The sequence below is a fragment of the Panthera pardus genome, unplaced genomic scaffold (genome assembly GCF_024362965.1).
Source record: "Panthera pardus isolate Hobbes unplaced genomic scaffold, ASM2436296v1 HiC_scaffold_21, whole genome shotgun sequence".
Taxonomy (NCBI): domain Eukaryota; kingdom Metazoa; phylum Chordata; class Mammalia; order Carnivora; family Felidae; genus Panthera; species Panthera pardus.
In genome coordinates, this window is record NW_026526777.1 from 61056892 (window position 1) to 61080329 (window position 23438).

General features: G+C 34.4%; 1 protein-coding gene across 1 annotated transcript in view; it reads left to right on the forward strand.

Moving 5' to 3' along the window:
• The window catches only part of FMN2 (formin 2), a 376950-nt gene that overhangs the window by 240692 nt on the left and 112820 nt on the right, over positions 1 to 23438 (forward strand). The window contains exons 9-13 of the mRNA XM_019423300.2: positions 1172 to 1263; positions 1408 to 1537; positions 3269 to 3415; positions 6640 to 6699; positions 6846 to 6966. Of these exons, the coding sequence (XP_019278845.2) occupies positions 1172 to 1263; positions 1408 to 1537; positions 3269 to 3415; positions 6640 to 6699; positions 6846 to 6966 (550 nt within the window). The remainder of the gene's footprint in view (positions 1 to 1171; positions 1264 to 1407; positions 1538 to 3268; positions 3416 to 6639; positions 6700 to 6845; positions 6967 to 23438) is intronic.

Here is a 23438-nt window from a genome sequence, read left to right on the forward strand (position 1 = left end):
TCTCGGGATTGTGAGTTCAAGCCCCACAATGGGCATAGAGCTTACTTAAAAATAAATGAATAAAATAAAAAGTGAGCAGTTTTAAAAAATAAAAAAAAAATGAAACTTCATTTGAAGAACTAGTCTTTGCTAGTTAATACCATCACCTGAAACCTGCATTTCAAGAGAATCAGTGAATGCAAACAGAACATAGCTGTTTTTCAGATGAAATATTTAGTTTCTATAAACCTATTAGAGTGTATCTCATACAGTAGTTCTTGGCTAAACTGCTTTAATGTTTAAACAAAAAAATAATAATAATTAAAATAATAATTTTAAATTCTGATAATTAGACTTAAATTCAAAATATGGTTGTCTACTCACACTTCTTAATGCATTGAAGTACTGTATTTGGCTGTTTTGAAACATCTTTATGAGTTATAAAATAAAGACTGCAAATATAAAGCATCCAAATTTTTCATAAAGAAGAATAGATGCGTGTTTCTCCATGTCTGTAAAATCTTCCACCATATATTAAAAATGCAGAAGAAACTTTCCTACAAAGAAACAAATTTAGGATGACAGACTTTTAGCTTGTAATTATAAATGGTAAAAGAAGATATTTTGGAAGAAAAGAAGCCTAAAACCATTTTTGTGTCAAAAAGAAAATTCAGCAGAAAAATCAACCTTTTATTTTTGTTCCAATTGAATTAATAATTCAATTGTATTTTTCCCCTAAAAGAAGCCATAAGCAATGATTGCAATGGTTAAATAAGTACTTTTTTTCCTTTAAAAGTCTTATAACATTATGACCAAATTGCTTCCAAATTTATCTTGATTGATTTCTAAATAAGACATACCACTTTAAAATGAAATTCTTGTATTCTAGAGAGTATTACAAACAGCCAAAAAACAAGAGAGGAAAACTGTATTATTTTAAAGCATGCTTAAATAAATAAATGTTTTGCAGATCACTAATAGCCAATAACATTATTTGGAAGGTTTGGAGGTGATCTGGTTTGCATTAAACATATTTACACTTTAAAATGCCTTCATGAATTAAGTCAAGCTTTACTGCAAACAGATGCTAAGAAATATGAAAATATATAGAGTTTGCTGTATTAAGATTATCATAATCTAAGGGACTCATTTCATAAGATTTTCAATAACTGTTTGGCATTATATTTTCCAGAGAGCACAATCAGATGAACTGGAAAAAATTGAAAAGCATGGCCGGTCCTCCAAAGACAAAGAAAATGCCAAGTCTCTGGACAAACCTGAACAGTAAGAACACCTCAGGACCTTGTTGAGGGCAGCCTCTTTCCATTTGGAAAATGTAGCATCTTCCGTGCATAATTGTTATGAATATGAGGATAAACATCTGTTTATATGAATTATATTCTTCTTAACTTGGCTTTATTTCCTTAGGTTCCTTTATGAACTGTCACTAATCCCCAACTTTTCAGAACGAGTCTTTTGTATCCTCTTCCAGTCCACATTTTCAGAAAGCATTTGCTCAATTCGTCGCAAACTGGAATTGCTACAGAAATTGTGTGAGGTGAGTTCCAGTCCGTAGACAGCCGACGATTGAGTTCTGATATTTCATTGTGTTCAGTCATGTCCACATTTCAAAATCGTTTTCTTTTATTTACTCTACAAATAAATTTGGAGAATAGCAGTTCCACAAAAGAGAACATACAATGACTAGTTTCAAGATCAAAGGAAAACTTGGATAGTTGCGCGCCACGGGGCCGGTTGCTGCAGTGTGCTCATTATGCTCCCACGTCCGGGGATTTCTGCCCCTTCTGCTTTTGCCAAAACAAAATTTTCACTTTCCCTGGCCCTTCCTTACATCAGACTTCAGATTAAATGCGATTTGAAGGCATTTTATTTATTTGCCTTCAGTTTTGGAAGGGGCCTTCAACAAATTGTTAATGATTCCATCCAAATGATTTAGGAACAGCTGTATGACTCAACAGAAGATGAATATTCTCCAGAAAACAAAGAATAAATGCTTGGCGTGAATTACCAATATTACCATTTAAAACAATTTGTCAAAAATCAATAGTACCATTCGTTCTGGTTGTGGTAAATCATTTTGAAAAGTAGTAAGATGTTATTAAAGACACATTTTCAGAGGAAAGAATACTTGCAAATTCCAGCTAAGCTTCATGTTTTGGAAGAAGTGAGTGTGAACTTTTCAGGGATAAATCTAAATTTGGAATTAATCTTTAAAACTGTGTTTTGGTTTCCTACAATTTATGCCAAAAATGTGTATTGTAGGTACAATTAGGGTGACGGCAGCGACATTCTTTTCTAGTAGTTCTCATATTACAACCTTATTTGTTTTCCATGCAGTTGCATCAGAAATGGCTTACAATGGTGTCTGTCACTTTACAAATGTGTACCTGAATTCTTGTAGGTGGTACAACTTCCTAAAGCTAACTTTGGGTAAACTAAAAATAAAACTATCCTATAATCCAGCACTTTCACTGTTAGCTATTTACCCAAAAATACAGATTTGAAGGGGTACATGTACCCCAATGTTTATAGCAGCATTATCAATAATAGCCAAACTATGGAGAGAGCACAAATGTCTGTTGACTGATGGACTGATGGATGGATAAAGAAGATAACTTATATACATATATACATATGTATGTACATATATATGTATAATGTACATATGTATGTGTACATATATATGTATATATGCGATGGAATGTTACTCAGCCATCAAAAAGAATGAAATCTTACCATTTGTAATGAAGTGGATGGAGCTAGAATGTATTATGCTAAGTGAGATAAGTCAAATCAGAGAAAGACAGATACCATATGATTTCACTCATACGTGGAATTTAAGAAACAAAATGTGAACCTATGGGAAGGAGTGTGGGAAAGAGAAGAGAGAGAAACAAACCACAAGAGACTCTCAATGTTAGAGAACAAACTATGGGTTGACAGAGGGAGGTGGGTAGGAGATGGGGCTAGATAGGTGATGGGTACTGAGGAGGACCCTTGTGATGAGCAGTGGGTGTTGTATGTAAGTGATGAATCACTAAATTCTACTCCTGAAATTAATATTGCACTGTATGTTAACTAAAATTTAAATAAAAAAAATAAAGTTAACTTTGGAGACACTACTCTTAAAATATCCTAATAATATACAATGATACAGTTTGGATGTGACCCACAATTATTAGTATGATATGAATATCTGCCACTGACTTAAGATAATTCAAAGAAAACTTTGTCTAAGAGATAAAATGCTCTTTACTCTATCTTACAGACATTAAAAAATGGCCCAGGGGTTATGCAAATTCTGGGTTTGGTTCTTGCTTTTGGCAACTACATGAATGGTGGAAATAAGACTCGAGGACAGGCAGATGGCTTTGGGTTAGACATTCTTCCGAAGCTGAAAGATGTTAAAAGCAGTGTAAGTATTTTGTGTGAATGAATGTAGGCAAATTGAGAATTAGAAGGTTTGTTTAGTAATGAGTTTGACTGTAAACATGTTGTAATAAATGTTTATGTTCCAAGGTCAAAAATGTCTTTATGTTCTGAGCTAGGTAAAAGTATATGGCCTTCATATGTTTATGATTTTGTGAATGTTTCCCAAAGTGAATAATTATTAATACTATGTTTAATGAATAATTGAGTAGAGAATAAAAATAATTATTTTTTCAGTCTATCATTACCATGTCTGCTAAAATTTGTCCTTTTGGAGTCTGAGGACTAATTAATTTTCATAAATTAGACAGTATTATTCTTCTCTTCTGTGTTAAGTAATGGAGGCCAATAGGCTTGTGTTTTAAAAACAGAACGAAGATGGGTGAAAGTAGATTATAAATAAAATGTAAAAAATTATCTTGTTTTTCTACATATCATATTCCCCTTGACACTGGTATATGTGGGAATGCCTAAGCCCTTTTGCAGGACTAATTAATTTTTGATCCTACTTCTATACTTGTATTTGTTTGAAGTTAACATCTAAGAGATTATGAGAGTGCCAGTAAAAATATAAGATTAGGGAACAACCATGATGGTTAGAATTAATGTCTGAGAATATAAACTTAGAAGAAGATAATAGAATCCTATTTCTCTGATGGAATCTCTATACAGAACTGTATGATAAGGAAATTATGGACATGTTTTTAAAACATTAAGTTCAAGGGGTGCCTAGGTGGCTTAATCAGTTGAGCATCCGACTTCAGCTCAAATCGTGTTTCGAAGTTTGTGAGTTCGAGTCCCACGTTGGGCTCTGTGCTGACAGCTCAGAGCCTGGAGCCTGCTTCAGATTCTGTGTGTGTGTGTGTGTGTGTGTGTGTGTGTGTGTGTGTGTCTGCCCCTCCCCTACTCACACTCTGTCTCTTTCTCTCTCAAAAATAAATATTTAAAAATATTTTAAAATATTAAGTTTAAGTAAGTAGTTGGCTCATAGAAATGGAAATAGTAGAATTGTTCTTCCTAGATGAAGAATATAGTTGAAGCTTGAATGATGTGGGGCTTAGGGCACTGACCTCCTGCTCAGTCAAAAAGCCACGCATAACGTTTGACTCCCAAGACTTAAGTACTAACAGCCCACTGTTGACAAGAAGTCTAACCAATAACATTAATCTATTGACACCTATTTCATATGTTATATGTAACATATATACTGTATTCTTACAATAAAGTAAGCTAGAGAAAATATTATTAAGAAAATCATAAGGAAGAGAAATTACATTTCCAGTGTTATACTGTATTTGTTGACAAAAATCTACGTGCAGGTGGACCCACGCAGTTCAAACCCATGTTGTTCAAGGCTCACTTTATGTCTCCCTCATAAGAAACAGACACTTTTTTTGTTGTTGTTTCTGGTGGTCAACAACTCATTTGTTCGTTCATTCATACATACACTCATATATTCATTTAACATTCTTTCACTGAGTTCAGTGAAATACCAGTTACTACATTTCCAGAATTGAATAAAGCATAATCCTTTCTTGGAATACCAGCAGCATGTAATTTTCGTGATTTTTTACGGGTATATTTGTTCAGATGCTAGTATATTCGTATGACACAAATTTTCATAGGAACCTCCAATATGTCAACCTGATAAATCACATTTGTTCAAAAGCAAAAGCTCTCTTGGAAGCATTGAATAGTTCTTAACAACTGATTGTTGAATTGAAACAAGTAACTTTTTCAAATAATACTGGAACGTAAATATCATTGACATAATTTTTAACATAAAAATGGATCTGAGATAGATTCTGATAATCATAATTACATACGAATAAAGGATTATTTGGGGTTTTTTTATTGGTTAGTATATCTTATTCAATCTCCAAGTAAGCTAAATTTTATTAATTTAAATAATTAAGGAGTATCCTAGATAAAAATTACATAATAAAGTCAAGAAGCAAGATTTTTTGTTTTTAATAATTTCATTTGCATTCTCATAAGAGTTATACTAGTCTTCCTGATTTGATTCTTGCTCCGTAAAATGAATACAACTGTGTCTACTTCTTAGTACTGTTTGTGGACCTGCGTGGACAGAGCTGTTACTCAGATCACTCAGAATTTTCACTCAACATGCCTATCAGCAGGCAGTTAATAAATGTTTTGTTAATTCATTCAAGTACTGCTAACTGTACTGCATATTTCTTTGAATTATATTAGGAAAGAGAACGGAAAGTTGGTTAAATTATATGCAAGCAAATGGTGTTCCTGAAAAATATATTACTTTTACTATTATAAGATATTACTGCATAATATCTTATTATATTATTACTATACATTACAATGAAGAAAGTCTCTAAAAGCTGTATCATCATATGTCAAACTAAATTATGAAAGGATATTGCTTTTTATAAATAGAGGGAAAATAATCGCTAGATTGAACATTTCAGGGAATGTAGTTTGTGTCATATGGTTTTTAAATATATATGTGTGTGTATGTGTGTGTGTGTGTGTCCTCCCACCTTCAGAGTATCTAGTACTAATTTTGAATGATGAAAACTTAATACCTTTTAAATGTGCCAGAAAGGAGGTAAAAACCTATTCTTTGAAGCCTGTTAGAATAGAAACAATTCTACATTTTTTTCCATAGAAATACACACTGCATTGTTTATAGCTGCCTGGATATTAATTCCGCAATCTCAGATGCTGACATAGCAATTTATAATATAGACTCGCATTTTTAAAGCTCCTGCTGACTTGAAATTATACTTAACTTTATTTTCTTTATCTACTAACAAGCCTCAATCAAACTTACTGTTGCAGATTGATACCTGCTGGTCCAGAAGTGGTATAGAAATGCTGGCAATGTTTAATCATTTCAGTTAAGAGAGTAGTTATACTTTTAAACATAAAGCATGATAATTAGTGAACTAATTTTCTGATCAAAGAGGGTAAAACAGGAAAGTATTCACAGTTGAGACTCCACCCTTGAACAGCTGGGCTTCCACTTGGGGCTTAGATTAAAACACTGGGGAAAAACAGGATCTTCTCTGCCATTGAAATCCTTAGATGTAGTGGCTGTAGTACTTTGAAATATAGAATTTCACATTTTATTCTAAATGTTCTCATCTGTGTGTTGATTTACTGGAATCTATTTTATTTGACACTCTGATATTTAAAAAATATATTTTTACTTACTTTGGTCTTTCTGCCTAGGACAATAGCAGAAGCCTTTTGTCATACATTGTTTCCTACTATCTTCGAAATTTTGATGAGGTAAGGCAATTTTTACAGTGATATTTTGTTATTGTTTATTGTTGAGTGATTTGGCAGTATTTGCTATTTTGCCATTGCCATTGTTGTATTATTTTTATTTATATTGATGCTGATTTGTTTTAAAATTATGTGTTTTTGCTAATTAGGATGCTGGAAAAGAACAGTGTGTTTTTCCACTGCCAGAACCTCAGGACCTTTTTCAGGCTTCACAGATGAAGTTTGAAGATTTTCAAAAAGATCTCAGAAAACTAAAGAAAGACTTGAAAGGTAACTTATAATCTTAAAGAATCATGTTTGTATTATTTATGCTTTGTTAATGAGAAAAACCTGACTTTTCAATGTTTTTTAAGACAGCAAATCTTTAACAGCTTTGTAAAACTAGATTTTTTTAGTGTGGCAAAAGAAAAATTTTGCCAATAGACTAGTTTTTTTGTTTAAAAAGTTACGTGTATTAGACATTTAGATATTGAATAGCATATTGGTTATTTGAATAGCAATCCCCTTGATCAGAAACAAATTTGATCATCTTGTTTACACTTTATAGCCAAGAACATTTATCCATTTATCATGATATTGTTAAAAGATAAATAGTTCCTCCCTATTGGGTATACTTGCACAAGATGTTGTGGTTTGTGAACTTTCCTGGAAACAAAAATCTTCTTTCACATGTTTGGTCAAAAAACACATGTATGTATAACATCTTTATTAACAGTCACAAAGCCTTGTATCAAATCATTTTGAAGAGAGTCTAAAATTCTTCAGATTTCTAGAAAAGACCCTGGATAGCCAAAGCAATCTTGAAAAAGAAAACCAAAGAAGGAGGCATCACAGTCCTGGACTTCAAGCTATACTACAAAGCTGTAATCATCAAGACAGTATGGTACTGGCACAAGAACAGACACTCAGATCAGTGGAACAGAATAGAGAACCCAGAAATGGATCCACAAACGTATGGCCAACTAATCTTTGACAAATCAGGAAAGAACATTCAATGGGATAAAGACAGTCTCTTCAGCAAGTGGTGCTGGGAAAACTGGACAGAGACATGCAGAAGAATGAACCTGGACCTTTCTTATACCATACACGAAAATAAACTCAAAATGGATGAAAGACCTAAATGTAAGACAGGAAGACAGCAAAATCCTCGAGGAGAAAGTAACATTTTAAAATAAAAAATACCAAATTGGAAAAGAAGAAGTAAAACTGTCATTATTTGCTGAGGACATTTTATATACAAAAAAATCCTAAAGACTCCACCAAAAACTAGGAGACTAATAAACTAAGTTGCAGGGTACATAATAAATATACAAAAATATATTGCATTTTTATATACCAACAAAGGACTATCCAAAAGAGAAATAAAAAAAAAACAACAATTTCATTACAACTGCATCAAAAAGAATAAAATACCCAGGGATAAATTCGACCCAGAATGTGCAAGATCTGTACACTAACACCTATAAGACATTGATGAAAGAAATTAAAGAATATACAAATAGAAAGCTATTCTGTATTCATTGTTTGGAAGACTTAATATTGTTAAAAGTGTCCACATTACCCAAAGCAATCTACAGATTCAGTGCAATCCCTATCAAAATTCCAATGGCCTTTTACATAGAATTAGAACAAATGATCCTAAAATGTGTATAGAGCCACAAAAGATCCACAAAAGCCAAAGCAATTTTGAGAAAGAATAAAGCTGGAAACTTAATACATACCTCCTGATTTCAAGGTATATTACAAAGCTAGAGTAATCAGAACAGTATAGTATTTGCATAGATCAACTGAACAGAGTTGGAACTGAACAGACTGAACAGACTGAACAACTGAACAGAATAGGAAGCCCAGAAATAAGCCCATATATATATGGTCAATTAATTTATGACAAAGGAGGCAAGAATATACAATGGGGAAAGGATGGTCTCTTCAATAAGTTGAGGCTGGGAAAACTGGACATCCAAATGCAAAAAAAAAAAAAAAAAAAAAAAAAGAAAAAGAAACTGGACAGTATCTTACACCATACCCCAAAATTAACTCAAAATAAGTTAAGGACCTGAATGTAAGACCAGAAACCATAAAACTCATAGAAGAAAACATAGGCAGTAAGCTCCTTGATATCAGTGTGGGTGATATTTTTTTGGATCTGACTCCAAAGGCAGTGGCAACAAAGGCAAAATAAACAAATGGGATGGCATCATACTAAAAAGCTTCTACACAGAGAAGGAAACAATCAATGAAAGGACAAAGCAACTTACTAAATGGGAGAAGATATTTGCAAATGATAAATCCAATAAGGGGTTAATATCGAACCTATATAAAGAACTCAAACAACAACAAATACATAAACAATCCAATTACAAATGGGCAGAAGATTTGAATAGACATTTTTCCAAAGAAGACATACAGATGGCCAAGAGGCACATGAAAGATGCTTAACATCACTAATCATAAGGGAAATCCAAATTAAAGCCACAGTGAGATTTTACTTCATGCCTGTCAGAATGGCTAGGATCAAAAGGACAAGAAACAAGTGTCGGTGAGGATGTGGAAAACAAGGACTCTGCCTGCACTGTTGTAGTGTAAATTGGTGTAGCTACTGTGAAAAACAGTATGGAGTTTCCTAAAAAAATTTAAAATACAACTGTCATGGAATATAGCAATTCTACTTCTGGGTATTTATCTAAAGAAAATGAAAATACTAATTTGGAAAGCTCTATGTGCCCCTGTATTCATTGCGGCATTATTGACAATAGCCAAGATATGCAGGTAACCTAAGTGTCCATCAATAGATGAATGGATAAGATGTGGTATGTATATATATGTATATACAACCACACAGAGGAATATTACTGAACCATAAAAAAGAAGGAAATCGTATCATTTGAAATAACATGGATAGATCTTGAGTGCCTTTTGTTGAATGAAATAATTCTGACAGAAAAAGACAAATACTGTATGATTTCACTTGTATGTAGAATCTAAAAAGAACAAAACAAATTTCATAGATACAGAGAATGGATGGGTAGTTGTTATAGGGGAGGGATTTGGGTGGTAGAAAAAATGGGTGAAGGGGATCAAGATGTACAAACTTCCAATTATGAAATAAATAGGTCACGGAAATGTAATATACAGCAGGATGACTTTAGTCAGTAATACTGTATTAAAAATTTGAAAGGTGCTATTAAAGGAAATCTTAAGAGTGCCCATCACAAGGGAAAAAAATGTTTGTTGATAGATGTTAACTACTGGGGTAGCCATTTCATAATGTATACACATGTTGAATCAGTACATCATTTACCTAAAACTAACATCATCTTATATGTCATTTATACTTCAATGATAATTTTTTTTTTAATTTTTTTTTTTGACGTTTATTTATTTTTGAGACAGAGAGAGACAGAACGTGAACGGGGGAGGGGCAGAGAGAGAGGGAGACACAGAATCGGAAGCAGGCTCCAGGCTCTGAGCCATTAGCCCAGAGCCTGACGCGAGGCTCGAACTCACGGACCGTGAGATTGTGACCTGAGTTGAAGTCGGACACTTAACCGACTGAGCCACCCAGGCGCCCCTCAATGATAATTTTTAAGATAAAGAGATTTTATGTGAGAAAAAGTAATGTTTATACAGATAGTTTATATATATATATATATATATATATATATATATATATATACATATATATATATATTTTTTGTTTTGTTTGTAAAATGTCTTTGTGATCATGCAAATGTGATTATGCAAATGTGATCATGCAAATGTCTTGTGATCATGTTGCAGAGTTGAGAACACCTCAGCTGTGTGTGTAAGCCTCCTGCTAAATCTGTTAAGCACCGACAGGGAATAAATAAGTTTATGTGAGATTTTCATTTGATATTGCATTACTAGATAAAAAGAAGAGACTTGATTACCTCTGTCCATAAATCAAATGTGATATCACTTTTTAAGAGATTGTATCCCAATTTTGAAATATTTATCCAAAGATTTTGGTCTAGAATCAAATTTATGAAGTTGATATTTTCATCACAGATGCTTTTATATGGATTTAAATCCACAGAGCAACATTATATACTTACATTTTCTAAACATTCAATAGCATTCGTTTATAGTCCTGGTGCATGTTAGGCATTTGCTAGTTTGCCACGGATACCAAAAGATATAAGTATCACTGCCAAGGAGGGGTGAAATTCTGTCACTTAGATGTTCTCCCTTAGAGCCTCAAATATGGGTGCTCACTGATTGGGCCCAAGAATGACTGCCTCATTTAAAAAAGATACATAAAACTATGTTACATTTGTAGAATACTATATCATTATGTATTTAAGAATGATTTCTTGGGGCGCCTGGGTGGCTTAGTCGGTTAAGCGTCCGACTTCGGCTCAGGTCATGATCTCGCAGTCCGTGAGTTCGAGCCCCACGTCGGGCTCTGTGCTGACTGCTCAGAGCCTGGAGCCTGTTTCAGATTCTGTGTCTCCCTCTCTTTCTGACCCTCCCCCGTTCATGCTCTGTCTCTGTCTCAAAACTAAATAAACGTTAAAAAAATTTTTAAAGAATGATTTCTTAAAACAATAAGAAATCCAGAGCGTTCATGTGTAGTATGTATTATACTTAAAATTTTGCCAGGTATCTTGGTTTGCTTATGAAATTCTGTTTCCTGTTTCTCTCTCTCTTTTCTCTCTCTCTCTGTCTCTTTGATTTGGTGCTAGGGGCATTTCTGGAATATCTGGAAAATATTTCACACTTTGATCAACAATTCAGTCTTGCAAAGTAGGATTTTGTACTTTACCAGTGACTTAATAAATGAGTGGAATGGTAATCTTATTACCAGGGAATTTTCTGTTTGGTTCGGTTGGTTTATCACTTTGGAATGTTACCTCATTTATTTTTCCTATCTACATAGTTTCTTACTACAATTATTAAATGTACATGTAGCCATGAAAGTGCAAGTTCTCACAAGTCTTAGAGCTAAAACAAAGGAACTAGCACCGACCAGATAGTGGTGTTGAAAGGAAATGTAACCATTGCCACTGACTACTGTTTCTTCTTGCTCATCTGTCTTCTTAAGTAATGTGGTTCACTACACGGATTAGGCACTGCAGGAGCGTTTTAGCAATTTTTAGTACTTTAGAGGGTTGAGAAGGTGGTAATTTTAAGCCCCACAGTTTATACTTTCTATTGGGTGAAGACAGAGTTCTCTAAAAAGCGATCAACTATCACCGATAGCATTTGTTAGAACAGTATTTTCTCATTTGTCTAGGAATTGTTGCAATTTGCTGCTCTAGCAATGGGAAGTTTCATGACCAAATGAATGAATATAAGAAGTGCTGGGTAAGATGAAGAGAATTTAAGGAGTTCTCTGAAAGAAGGGCTGGCAGCAGTTTCCTAATTTATTTGACCACAAAGTCCTTTTTTTCAGAGTATCTGGTAGTTTCTCTGGTCAGTGGAACACATTTTAAGAAATACAAACCTGGTACCAAGTTAGTAACAGATGCATGGCATTTTCCAATGAGGAGCTTACAGTGAAAGTGGAGAATGAAACTGTAGTTTATGAACTCATGTTCATTTGTGTTCTAGTAAAATGAGATTAGTTGAAGAGCTATTTAACACGCTGTCAAACTGTGAGGTATCCTTTGAATACTGACAAAAATCATAATTTAATCATTCCTTTAATGTTTTGCTTTTCCAAAATTTGAGTTTTCCCACTGGGGAAAAAAGATATTTTGTGACACAAGGAAGGAAATCTTAAGAGCTGAAATTTAAATTCATTTTCTGGGAAAGTTTTAGCATGAATGCAGCATTTCATATTAACAAGTCATAAAATAAAATTGCCTTGTGTTCCTTTCTGGAATGAAATGGGTATAAATAGATATGTACATTGATTTGACTAAATGGGTGTCAAATGGGAGATTATTGGATTATGTTATTGTTAATATTATTTAAAATAATGTCTACTTTGACAAATAGCCTATTAAAAATGATTCCTTCTAAGTGATCAAATTAGGTAATTCATTTAGGAAAATTAAAAAATTCAAATAGCCTGTTCACTTTTTTTTTTTCAAGAAGAAAGTTGTTTTTAGAAGGTTTAGAAACTGAGCTGATGTGTATACAGAACTTATCCAAATACTTTCCATATAATAAATATCCAATAAATATTGGCTATTCACAAGGAAAAATAGAATAAATTATGTGATTAATTTGATAAAAAAGAAACTATAACCATTAAGTTACTCATCTTCTGCCTCTATCCCTTGTTTCATTTCTGCTTACAGACGTTTTCTATGTCTAAGGAAGACTGGGAAATAATATGTTATGGCTCAGGCATTTTAATAAAACAACTGAATCTCATTTTAACGTTTTGTAAGAACATCCACCACGTTTGGTGTCTATACCTGTTCCCGAGATTTCCACAGCTCCTCAGGGTACTCCTCTGGATTTCTGAGCTCAGTGACATGTAGTTTGTTGAGCAACCTGATCTGCTTTTGATCTCTTTTGGCTGTCAGCAGCTTTTCTTGATGCAGTCATGCCAAATGATGACTTCTGTTCCAGTGCCTTTCTTAGTTAGAAGTTGTAGCACTTGCCACATGACTTAAATCAACTCAACATGTACAAGTCATTGAGTAATTAAGTTACCGGAACTGGGCAAGAATGTTCTCAGGCAAATTACTTCGGTATTCCCCCCCCCCCCACTTCAACACCAGACTTGAAAATGTTTAAAATTCATGAACTATATCTTCAAATTGAAGTCATATCTGTGATCAGACATATACAGGAAAACCCAGTCTTTAAAATTGTTTGTGTTGATTTACATTTGTTTGTAACTATTTTATTTACAATTGTAAATTTCTGATTTTTTTGTTTAAGGAAAGAATGATATTATAAACTCAATTCAAATGCAACCAATAGCTTTTTAAAAAATAACATTTTATTATGATTTTAAAATGAGTATCAGTGCAGCATAGGAACAACAGACAATATTGAAAAATGCAGAAGAGAAAGTAAGTTTATCTGTGGTTCTACAGTCTAATGGTAAATAATGTTAATATTAGGCATATTTTTATCTGGTGTTATTGCATGCATATGCACGAATTATACCAGTGGAGCCATGACATATATAATTTTTGGCCACTGTTATTTACCCTGCTTTATATTTGGGTCATTTAATTAATTCACATTTACATTTTCTTCTTCTGGTTTTCTATTGTTTTGACTAATTAATTTTTCAGTGTTCTCTCTCTGAATCTTCTAATACATTTTGGAAACTGTAGATAATATTTCTATTAATTTCTGTAAATTAATTATTGAACTTAAATGTTTAATATATTTTTTAAATTTATATATCTTTTTAGCATACTGTAAATTGTATTTATCTTTCCAAATAAGATGGGAGTTTTGGAACATTCTATCTAATAATTAAACTCCCGTCTTTCTTCTAGCGTTATTTTTTGGACTTCTAGTCCCAATATTTTTCTTCTAAAAATTACTAATGTCTTATAATCCTTAATAATAATACTTATCAATATTAAATCAATCACTATGCTACCATTTTTAGTTCCATTTTCCTCCATCTCATTTGGGTCTTCTCTTACTGAGGGTTGGTGGGTCTGAAATTCTTAGTCCAAAAAATGACTGAAAAAAATCCTCCTCATTTTTGAATTATTATTTTTTTGAATATCGAATCCTAGATTGACTTGTTTTTCATCAGTATTTTGAAGATACTTTTTCTTCTGCTTTTGGAGTGACTTAGAATTCATTCATTCATTCATTATCTTGCTCTGTACTTAGAACTTTCAGCTTGAAAACCATTGTTTTCTTTAATGTCTACAGAATTCTCAGCAACTATCTGTTCAGTGTTCATTACTTTTCTTCCCTTTACCTGAATCTCTTTTTAGATGTATATTACAGCCACTTAGTCTAACTTTCTATATCTCCCAATTTCTCTTTCATATTTTAAAAATCTATCCCATGTTTTTTGCTATAGTCTTCATGCATTCGTCAACATTGTCTTCTAGTTCATGAAGTCTCTCTTCAACTCTGTCCAATCTGATGTTCGTAATATCAGTGCAACTAATAATGATATGTTTGTTTCCAAGATTTCTAATATGATTTTTTATTACATCTATTTTTACCTTTAAAGTAATTCCATGTTCTTATTTTGGATATTATCATTCCTTTATCTCTTTGATACTTAAAAAATATATTGAAGACCTTTTTGGAATTTCTATAGTTTTTGTTTCATCCTTCATTTGTCAATAGTTTTAAGCTATTTTTCTACACATTAGTTTCATTTTGGTATTGGAATGTTGACTTAGAACAAATGTCAGAAAATTGCAGCCTGTGGGCTAATTGAGCCCTCTTTTTGTAAATAGAGTTCAGTTGGGACATAACCATACACACCCAATTATGTACGTATTGTTTATGATTGCTTTTGTGTTACAAGTTGAGGATTTGACTGTAACCATCTATCAATCAATCTGTCTCTTGCTCTCTCCCTTCTCCTGACCCCCCGGATCCTGCATTCTCTCAGTTTTTTCAATTGCTTTGTCCTGACCTGTTTTTGGCTCCCTGGCCAGAACCAAAGCTTGTGTTAGCAGCCTGGGGCCCCTGCCCTTTGCCCACATGTACATGCATATGAGGCTTACATGCATAGTAGGCTTATTGCAGGTTCGATACCAAGCTAGTTAATGACTTAGCCGAGGTCTTGCCTGGAAAGCTATGCCTGCCTATGCTTGCTTCCCCAGGCACACAGCTGCATGTGGACTGTAGTTGTTTTCATCCTCCTTTCATGATTTGGGGAACTCAGTCACAGCTCCGGGCTTTCAGTTGTGAGACTGGTTCCATTTCTGGCTGGGTGAATTCTCCCTTCACCAGTCTCTACATAAACCAAGATCTCTACCTTCTTCTCTGCAGGCACATTCCAGTGACCTCTCACTTCAGCACTGCTTATTAACTTGGGAGACTTTAATATTTCTGGCCCAAGGAGATATTAACATTTTTTACATCATAATGTGTTGTTTGGTGTTCTCTTTTTATGTTTTTATTTATTGCTATGTGTCTTCAGCAGAAGGAAGCCTCAGCCTATGAATTCCTCATTATATTGACTAGACATCTGTATTCACTTTTATAACTTACATGTTTTTTCCCACTGAAAATTATAACATGAGCACTTTCCCATGCCATTTAATACAATTCAAAAACCATTTCAGATGATTTCACAATAATCCTTCTTATGAGTGTGCCATAACTTAGTGAGTAATTTGATTCTTGTAAGCAATTAGACTTTTCCCAGTTTTCCCTACTCTTAAGAAATATGTTGAACATCTTTATTCATAGTGCTTTTACTATGTCTCTGATTATTTCCTTAATATAGATTCTTAGATTCATAATTACTAGATCAAAAGCACTGAACTTACTTTTTTAGATCCTTGATGACTTATTAGATTTAGAGTGTAAGGAATCTTAGTGAAATTATAGTCTAATGCTTTAATTTTCATTCAACAGATTTTCATTAAATTAATAGAAAGTACAAATAAAAAATAGACCCTTCCCTCATAGTTCATAGCCTAATAAGAGGGCCAATGATTATATGAATAACCACTATGAGGTATAATAAATGTATTTTGGTGATAGAAATAAAATACTACAGAAACACAGAAAAGGTCATGATTAAATATATCTGAAAAATTATATTTAAATTGGACTTTGAAAGATCAGTAAAATTCCCAACAGGAGAAAGAAAAATAAAATTTCAAGCATTGGAAAGAGCATGAACAAAGTCACCAGTCTTGTGACTATTTCAGTTTTGATTGTCTATTGATCGGTGAGGCCAGGGATTTTTTAATTTATACCAAGTTTGTATCTGAGGGTAAAAAACATTCACGCCTGAGTTGGCTCATTACAGAATTCATAAGTAGGGTCAAAATTGTGCACATATATGGTTTGAAAAAGCCCAAAGCAGTAATTTTGATATGCCTTTCAAGGTAGTTTGCTGTGCCTACTCCATGCCAGTGTTTTATATGCATTAACTCAATTTAATCTATGTGATGTTGATATTATCATTAATCCTCTCTTTAGTGATGAGGTAACTACAAGTTATAGATATTAAATACCCTGCAAATGAGGGCTGGATTTCAACCTGAGGAACCCAATCCAGAGCTCATCCTCTTAACATCAACACTAATATTGCCCCTTGTTTAGGTTTACTGAGCGGAACCCTCCAGGGAAGATTTGACATTGACCGTCTTTAGTTCTTACAACATACCTGACATGATCTGGACTTAGTGAGTGAGTGAACCAATAAAGTAAAGAAATGGATGGTGAAATCTGATAAAACTAGAGCATAAGGTGCTCAGGGGTGTGTAATCGGAGGATGTCTAGGCATACTTGGGAAGGGTTTTAAGGATTGACTGAGAAGTTTGGATTTGATTGTGCAATCATTGCTTAGACATGCGAATGCTTTTAGGCAAGAAAGCAACACACTCAGACATGCATTTCTGAAAGCCAGTTTTGAGGATTTTGTGAATGATGGTTTAGAGGGGAGACTAGAAGCAGGAGACCTAGCTAGTTATAGATGTTGAGTGCATAAGCTAAGTTCCTTAAGGCTGCAATGAAGAGTAGGATAGGTTATAGGAGTTTTACAAGGTTTTGGAACAGGAATCTGTAATTGCACTGACATATACAAGACAAAGAAGAAAGAGGTACAAGAGGGCTTTACATTTCTAGCTTGTACACCTGGATGGATGCAAACCTATTACAGAAGGGAACACAGGAGCAGTGTTCCATAGGGATGGAAAGTAGTCTATGACTTATTTTATACATATTAAGGTCCTTCAGAACTTGAAGAAGTTCTGTCAAGAATGAAGTAAAAAAAATATGCAAGGAGCATGAGAAGCCCACAGTCTGTTGTGATTTGGCTGAGATCAGAGTTCCAAGCTGAGTCAGCATCAGACACCCAATTTCACACATTCCTTTCAGCATGCTTTCCACTGCCCACCTAGATTTTGGTCCAGTATACCTCCCCACATACAGTGAGTTCTAGAACCCATTTCTTATTACATCTAGAATTGTTATCCCTACTAAAAATCAAGAGCACTTAGTATTAGAATGATACAATTAAAAAATACCTATACTAAGGTATAATTTAGTTAGAAATAGGTGAGAACCTGAATCTTGCAGATTATAGTGTGCTTTAGCATGGCATATTGAAGAGTGGAAGGGATACTAATAGAATCACACATTAGTTGTTGAGCTCTATTTTCTTTTTATAAGGCATTTCTGTATGTCCTTGTTTTTCTGTTGCATCATGTGTACCTGTCTCATGTAATACAAATCTTTTACAAGTGATCTATCAAATTTTCATTTTCCTTATTCTTCTCTGAAATTGTGGAGCTGTATTTTTACTGCATGTAATTTTCCTTGTTGGAATTTAGTATGTATCAGACATGTCTATAAAGTACTAAGCCTGGTCTGTTTAAGTCAACATAGTTTATTCAAATAGGTGTTCGCCTCAGAGGCAGCTGAACTCAGAATTGGCATTTATTGAGCACCTTTTATTGAAGATACTTTGCTCAATTCCCAGAAGGAAAAGATGAAAAATAAATTGATCATTACACTTCAAGAATGTATCATGTAGGTCATTACAGACAGGTAATTACACCATAGTATAGTAATGATGTTAACAGAAAGCAGAGTGGAAGGTGAGCCTGAAGCTGACTAATTGGCTAAGGAAGACTTGAGTTAGGAATTGCTGTTAGAATGGAGTCATGACTTATGAATACTTTATAGGTGAAAAACTTATAGAGGGAAATTTGGACAGGCAGATCACCAAGTTCCATGGCATGAGAGGAGTATGTTCTTGGAATTGTGAATGATCCTACATGACTCAATTAGAGGCTGAGTGCAAGGAAGTAGAAAGTGATAAAACCATAGAGATAGGTAGCAACTAGATCACAAAAGCCAGCATATGCATGCTGGACAGGAAGACTAGAAATGGATAAGGAGTGTGTGTGGACCTAGAATAGGTGGGAAGGAGAATGAAGAGGGGCAGAGGAGGATTTCAGGCAGAGGAAAGGTCCAATATCCCCTGTATTCTTGGAACACAGTGAGTATGACATAAGAGAGAAAATGTTCTTATCATGTAGAGTGTACAAGTTTATATGCTTTATAGCTTTACATTTTATCCTAAACATAGTATCCAGCCCCTTGAAGATTCTGCTTACAGAAGTGGAGTGACATGACTTATATTGTGGAAATATTGCTCTAGCAGGCATAGAACTGGGGAGACCAGTTATGAAGGAACTCAAATAAAAGATGGTAGTGGTTTTGACCAAGGATGGTACAAAGAAGATGGAAAGAAACTAACAAATCTTTCTAATTTTTAGGGGCAGTAAGAGTGATGTAAAGCAATTGTACCACTTTATAATCTCCTTCCTGTCAACACTATGCAGGTTGTCATAATGTTTTGCTGTTTGAGATGTTTGCATTTATTCACAAAAGACCTGAAAGAAATGTTTTAATTTTGGATATTTTTTCCAAAGCTAGTAAGGTTCAAATATCTTTTTCTCTCTTCTCATACCCCCTTTCTGCCTCCATACTAATATGCACATGCACTTAATTCAAATAAACATTTTTCAAGATTCTTAGACTTTTCATGCTGTAAATCTCTTGAATCTATCTCCATTACTTTCAGTGGTAATTTTGCTAGTGGAAGGGAGAGTTAATGAGAAGAAAATCAAGTTGTCAGTCATTCAATTCTAAGATTTGATGCCATTTATTCACATTAGAAAAAACTAATAAAGTTGTACTTTCTCACTTAAACTAATCACTTATTTTTCTGACAAGACTGCCTTGAGAAGACCACAGCTAATTAAAGGTGATTAGTTCTCTGACATTTTGAGTTAAGATATATTTAATTTCATAAATTATTCATGATTGTGTTACAAAGTATACTTTACAAAAATGTTTTTCTTTTCTTTTTCTTCTTTTGAATTAATCTTTTCTAGATTAATCTAGAAAAGATTAATTCAAAATTAATTCAGAATTAATTCAAAATCAATTGAATTCAAAATTAATTCAAAATTAATTCAAAAATTAATTAATCTAGAAAAGATTAATTCAAAAAAGTAAGATGCCCTTTTGCACAGGGACAATTAATCTAGAAAAGATTAATTCAAAAAAGTAAGATGCCCTTTTGCACAGGGACACAGTATAAGCAAATTATCACATGAAAGCATAGTCTTCCCATAAGTATGTGGTCACTATGGGCTTAAAGTCATTTACAACAATCTCGATGCAAATGTTTCATTCTCTGCGACTGAGGTTCTGCAGTTATTTCTTTCTTCATTTAAAATTGGCAAACTCCTATTCCTTCTTCTGTACTCAGCTAAAGTTGATTTCTCTTCAGGAAGCTGTCTGAATGACTTGCCCAGTAGGAGGACATTGGTAAAGCTACCTTGGTAGCTGTCTAAATGGAGATTTGCAGAGATGCATCACAGCAAGTTAAATGTGAGCATGTAAGAGTCAAAAACCATCTCAGGATACAGATTAGTAGTATACTTTTCAAAAATATAGTGGGGTGCCTGTGTGGTTCAGTCGGTTAAATGTCCGACTTCATCTCAGGTCATGATCTCCTGGCTCATGAGTTTGAGCCCTGCATCAGGCTCTGTGCTGACAGCTCAGAGCCTGGAGCCTGCTTTGAATTCTGTGTCTCCTCCTCTCTCTGCCCCTCCCCTGCTCATGCTCACTCTCTCTCTCAAAATATATAAACATTTAAAAAAAATCTTTAAAAATTTTAGGAAGAGAACGTGAGATATTGGCAAAGATGTGGATTAGTGAGAACTCCTTTACACTGATGATAGCAATATAAATTGCTGTGCTTTATTTTGAAACCTTGAAGGTAGTGTTGTCGCCCAAGGACATGATGTAGGGAGCACATAGGACTTTTCCAAAGTATTCGTCAAGTTCTGTTTCTTCAGTTGGAAACTGGGTATATGTTATGTACATGCTTTATATGCTTCTCTGTAGTATGACGTCTTTAATAATTTTATTTAAGAGGAAATAAAAATAGGGAACCACCCAGGAATCTGTTCAAATTTGAGTTGAAATTTAATCATCTGGGCCACATGAATTTAACATATGTGATTACTCAGACTTTTTTATTCTTTCGGAAGAAATTATATAGCTTAGCAAATTCAAGAGTAAAAGCAATTAAAGAACAGGTGAAATTTAATGAAAAGAACAAGCTATGTTTTAAATGACTTTAAACATATGTTTGTTTATGAATTGTACTAATATAAAATCCTTTATATCCATTGTACTAATATAAAACCTTTTTTGGGGAAATATTAATCTGAAAAACTGGCATATCTTCTGGTGAACCATTCAACCAGACTGTCTATACAAGCAATTAATAGAAATTAAATTACGTACTAGTGCCAAAAAGCTGCTGAGTACTTAGGAAAAGATAATCCATTCATTTTGATTTACTGCTTCTAGTGAAGTCAGAAAAGCAGAAATCACACTTCTTATTTTAATAGAATTAACAGAGAGAATTAGATTAACACATTTTGGAGGACAGAAAAACCAAAAAGGGAATGCTCAGGTAAATATTGGAAGCAGCTATCATCCCTAGGGCTAGGGGAGCCCAGTGAAGAGTTTGGGGGTTATCAAAGAACCTAGAAATGCCAGGAGAGCTTTCTGCAGGGCTATAGAGTCCTGTGTGGAGAGGGTATGGCCTGAGAAAAGAGTACCTGAGCAACTTGAATGGAGGCCCTGTAGAAGTGGGATTGAGGACGCAGAGGAGGAATCCCGCAGAGCTGGATTGAAGGAGGCAGGGAGAAAGACCCCTCGGAGCTGAAATTAGGGAGCTCGGTGGTTCCTGCAGAGCCCGAACCGAGGAGTTTGGAGAGAAGGGGATTCGCACAGTTGGGATTGGGGAGAGGAGACGGGAGGGTCCACACAGCTAAGACTGGGGAGCTTAGAGGAGGGAGTCCTGCCTGGCTGCACTGGTACTTTTATAGAATACAAAGGTGCTGGATTGGGGCCTGTGAAATAAGTCAGGAGCTGGAACCACCTACTGAGGTGGGGGGAGGAGAAGGGTCTGGGGATGGGGCTCAAGGAAGCAGCACTCTTCCATCAGCTGCTCTCCTCCCCTCCTCCAGCCCCTCTCTTCCTTCTTGAGGAAACCAGTCAGGAAGCCCGCTGGCAAAGGAAAAAGGTAGTTTGCTGAGTCCCACCGTTCCAGACCTCAGTATACATGTGCAGTTTGGGGGCTAAGAGGCAATAACTTAATAACAGACATCCTGTTGACTGATTTTATTATTTAACTTTATTTATTTGCGTTATTCTAAGGGGGTTCCTACATGTTTCTCTTATGGCTCTCAAAGCTAAAAATAACTAGAAGAGATTTACAGTTTTTGGAGAACCTTAAGCCATACTGTTCCCTTCTCTTCTCCAGCTAACAATTCTTTATGCTATCTTCCCACTTTACAAAGCATTGGTTGCTTTGTAGACACTCTCACAGGTGATTATATTCATTTCAAAAACTGAGAGAAGAAAAAATTAGAACAGAGGATGGATGGGCGATTCTGACTGATAGCTTGTGCCATCGGTGGCTGTTTGAGTAGCACACTTCAGTTAATAATACCCCGCGTCTTGTTTGGTTATGATAATAGTTGACTTGTCAACTCAGTTATCCCTATGATTTGTGGGTCATTCTCCACACGCCTCTGCCACCTGTTTGTGCTACATATGTATGCTCTTTGATTCTGTGTCACAAAGTGTGACTTTGTACATGTGTCTTTTGAAACTCATGGCCCCTGATAAACCCTATAATTTATTAAGAACATCCGAAATTCTGGTACGGTGTTCTGACTTGGAACTTCACAGAAGTTTCTAATTAATTTTCTAATTAATAAAAGTAAAAACAGAATAATAAGTTAATAAAAATTGCAACACTACTGTAGGTGCTGTGCACCTCACATACGTTAACCCTTGCCCTAAACTGCCTCATGTGATGGCTTCCATTTCCATGTTGCAGATGAGAAAACTAAGGTTAGCAAGATTCAGGAACTTGTCTGAAGTCTCTCAGGTAATGGGTAGTAAAAGAACAGTTAGAATCTACTCCTAAATCTGAAGCCTGAGTTCATGTTCTTGTGTGTTGCTTCTCTGTTTTATAAAAATACTTTCAATTTCTCCATTTACATTACTAGAACATTAAAGGATATCTGGAGACACTGGCTTTCAATCCATAAGTTTGTTAAGAGTCCTAAGTGTAATTTTCCATAAAATTTCTCTCTTAATCACAGGGAAATGTTAGAGATGATCAAAACTGTATTGATAAATTGTTTTGAGTTCCTAAAATAGTTTAAAACACTTAAGATGGAGTTAGTGCTCTCCCTCCATCCCTCTCTCTCTCTCTCTCTCTCTCTCTCTCTCTCTTTGTTTTTAGATATGGTTAGTAGACTTTAACATTTCCCCAAACTTAAAACCTATAAATTCCCTAATAAGTCATTGATTTCATTCCATTTCTTTCTAATACTTACTGTTCCTTTGAATGAGAGGCTAGCTTCTGCATCCTTAAGTATTTTAATAACTCACTCTACATTTCAAATACTTCATAATTTTCTCAGGGTTTCTTCTGACTGTTCTCCTCTCCCACTGCTTATATATTTCTCTTCTTTTTTTATGGTTATTTACATACCTCTTCTTCCTTTCATTCTATGAATTTAGGAAACTCAAACCGACAA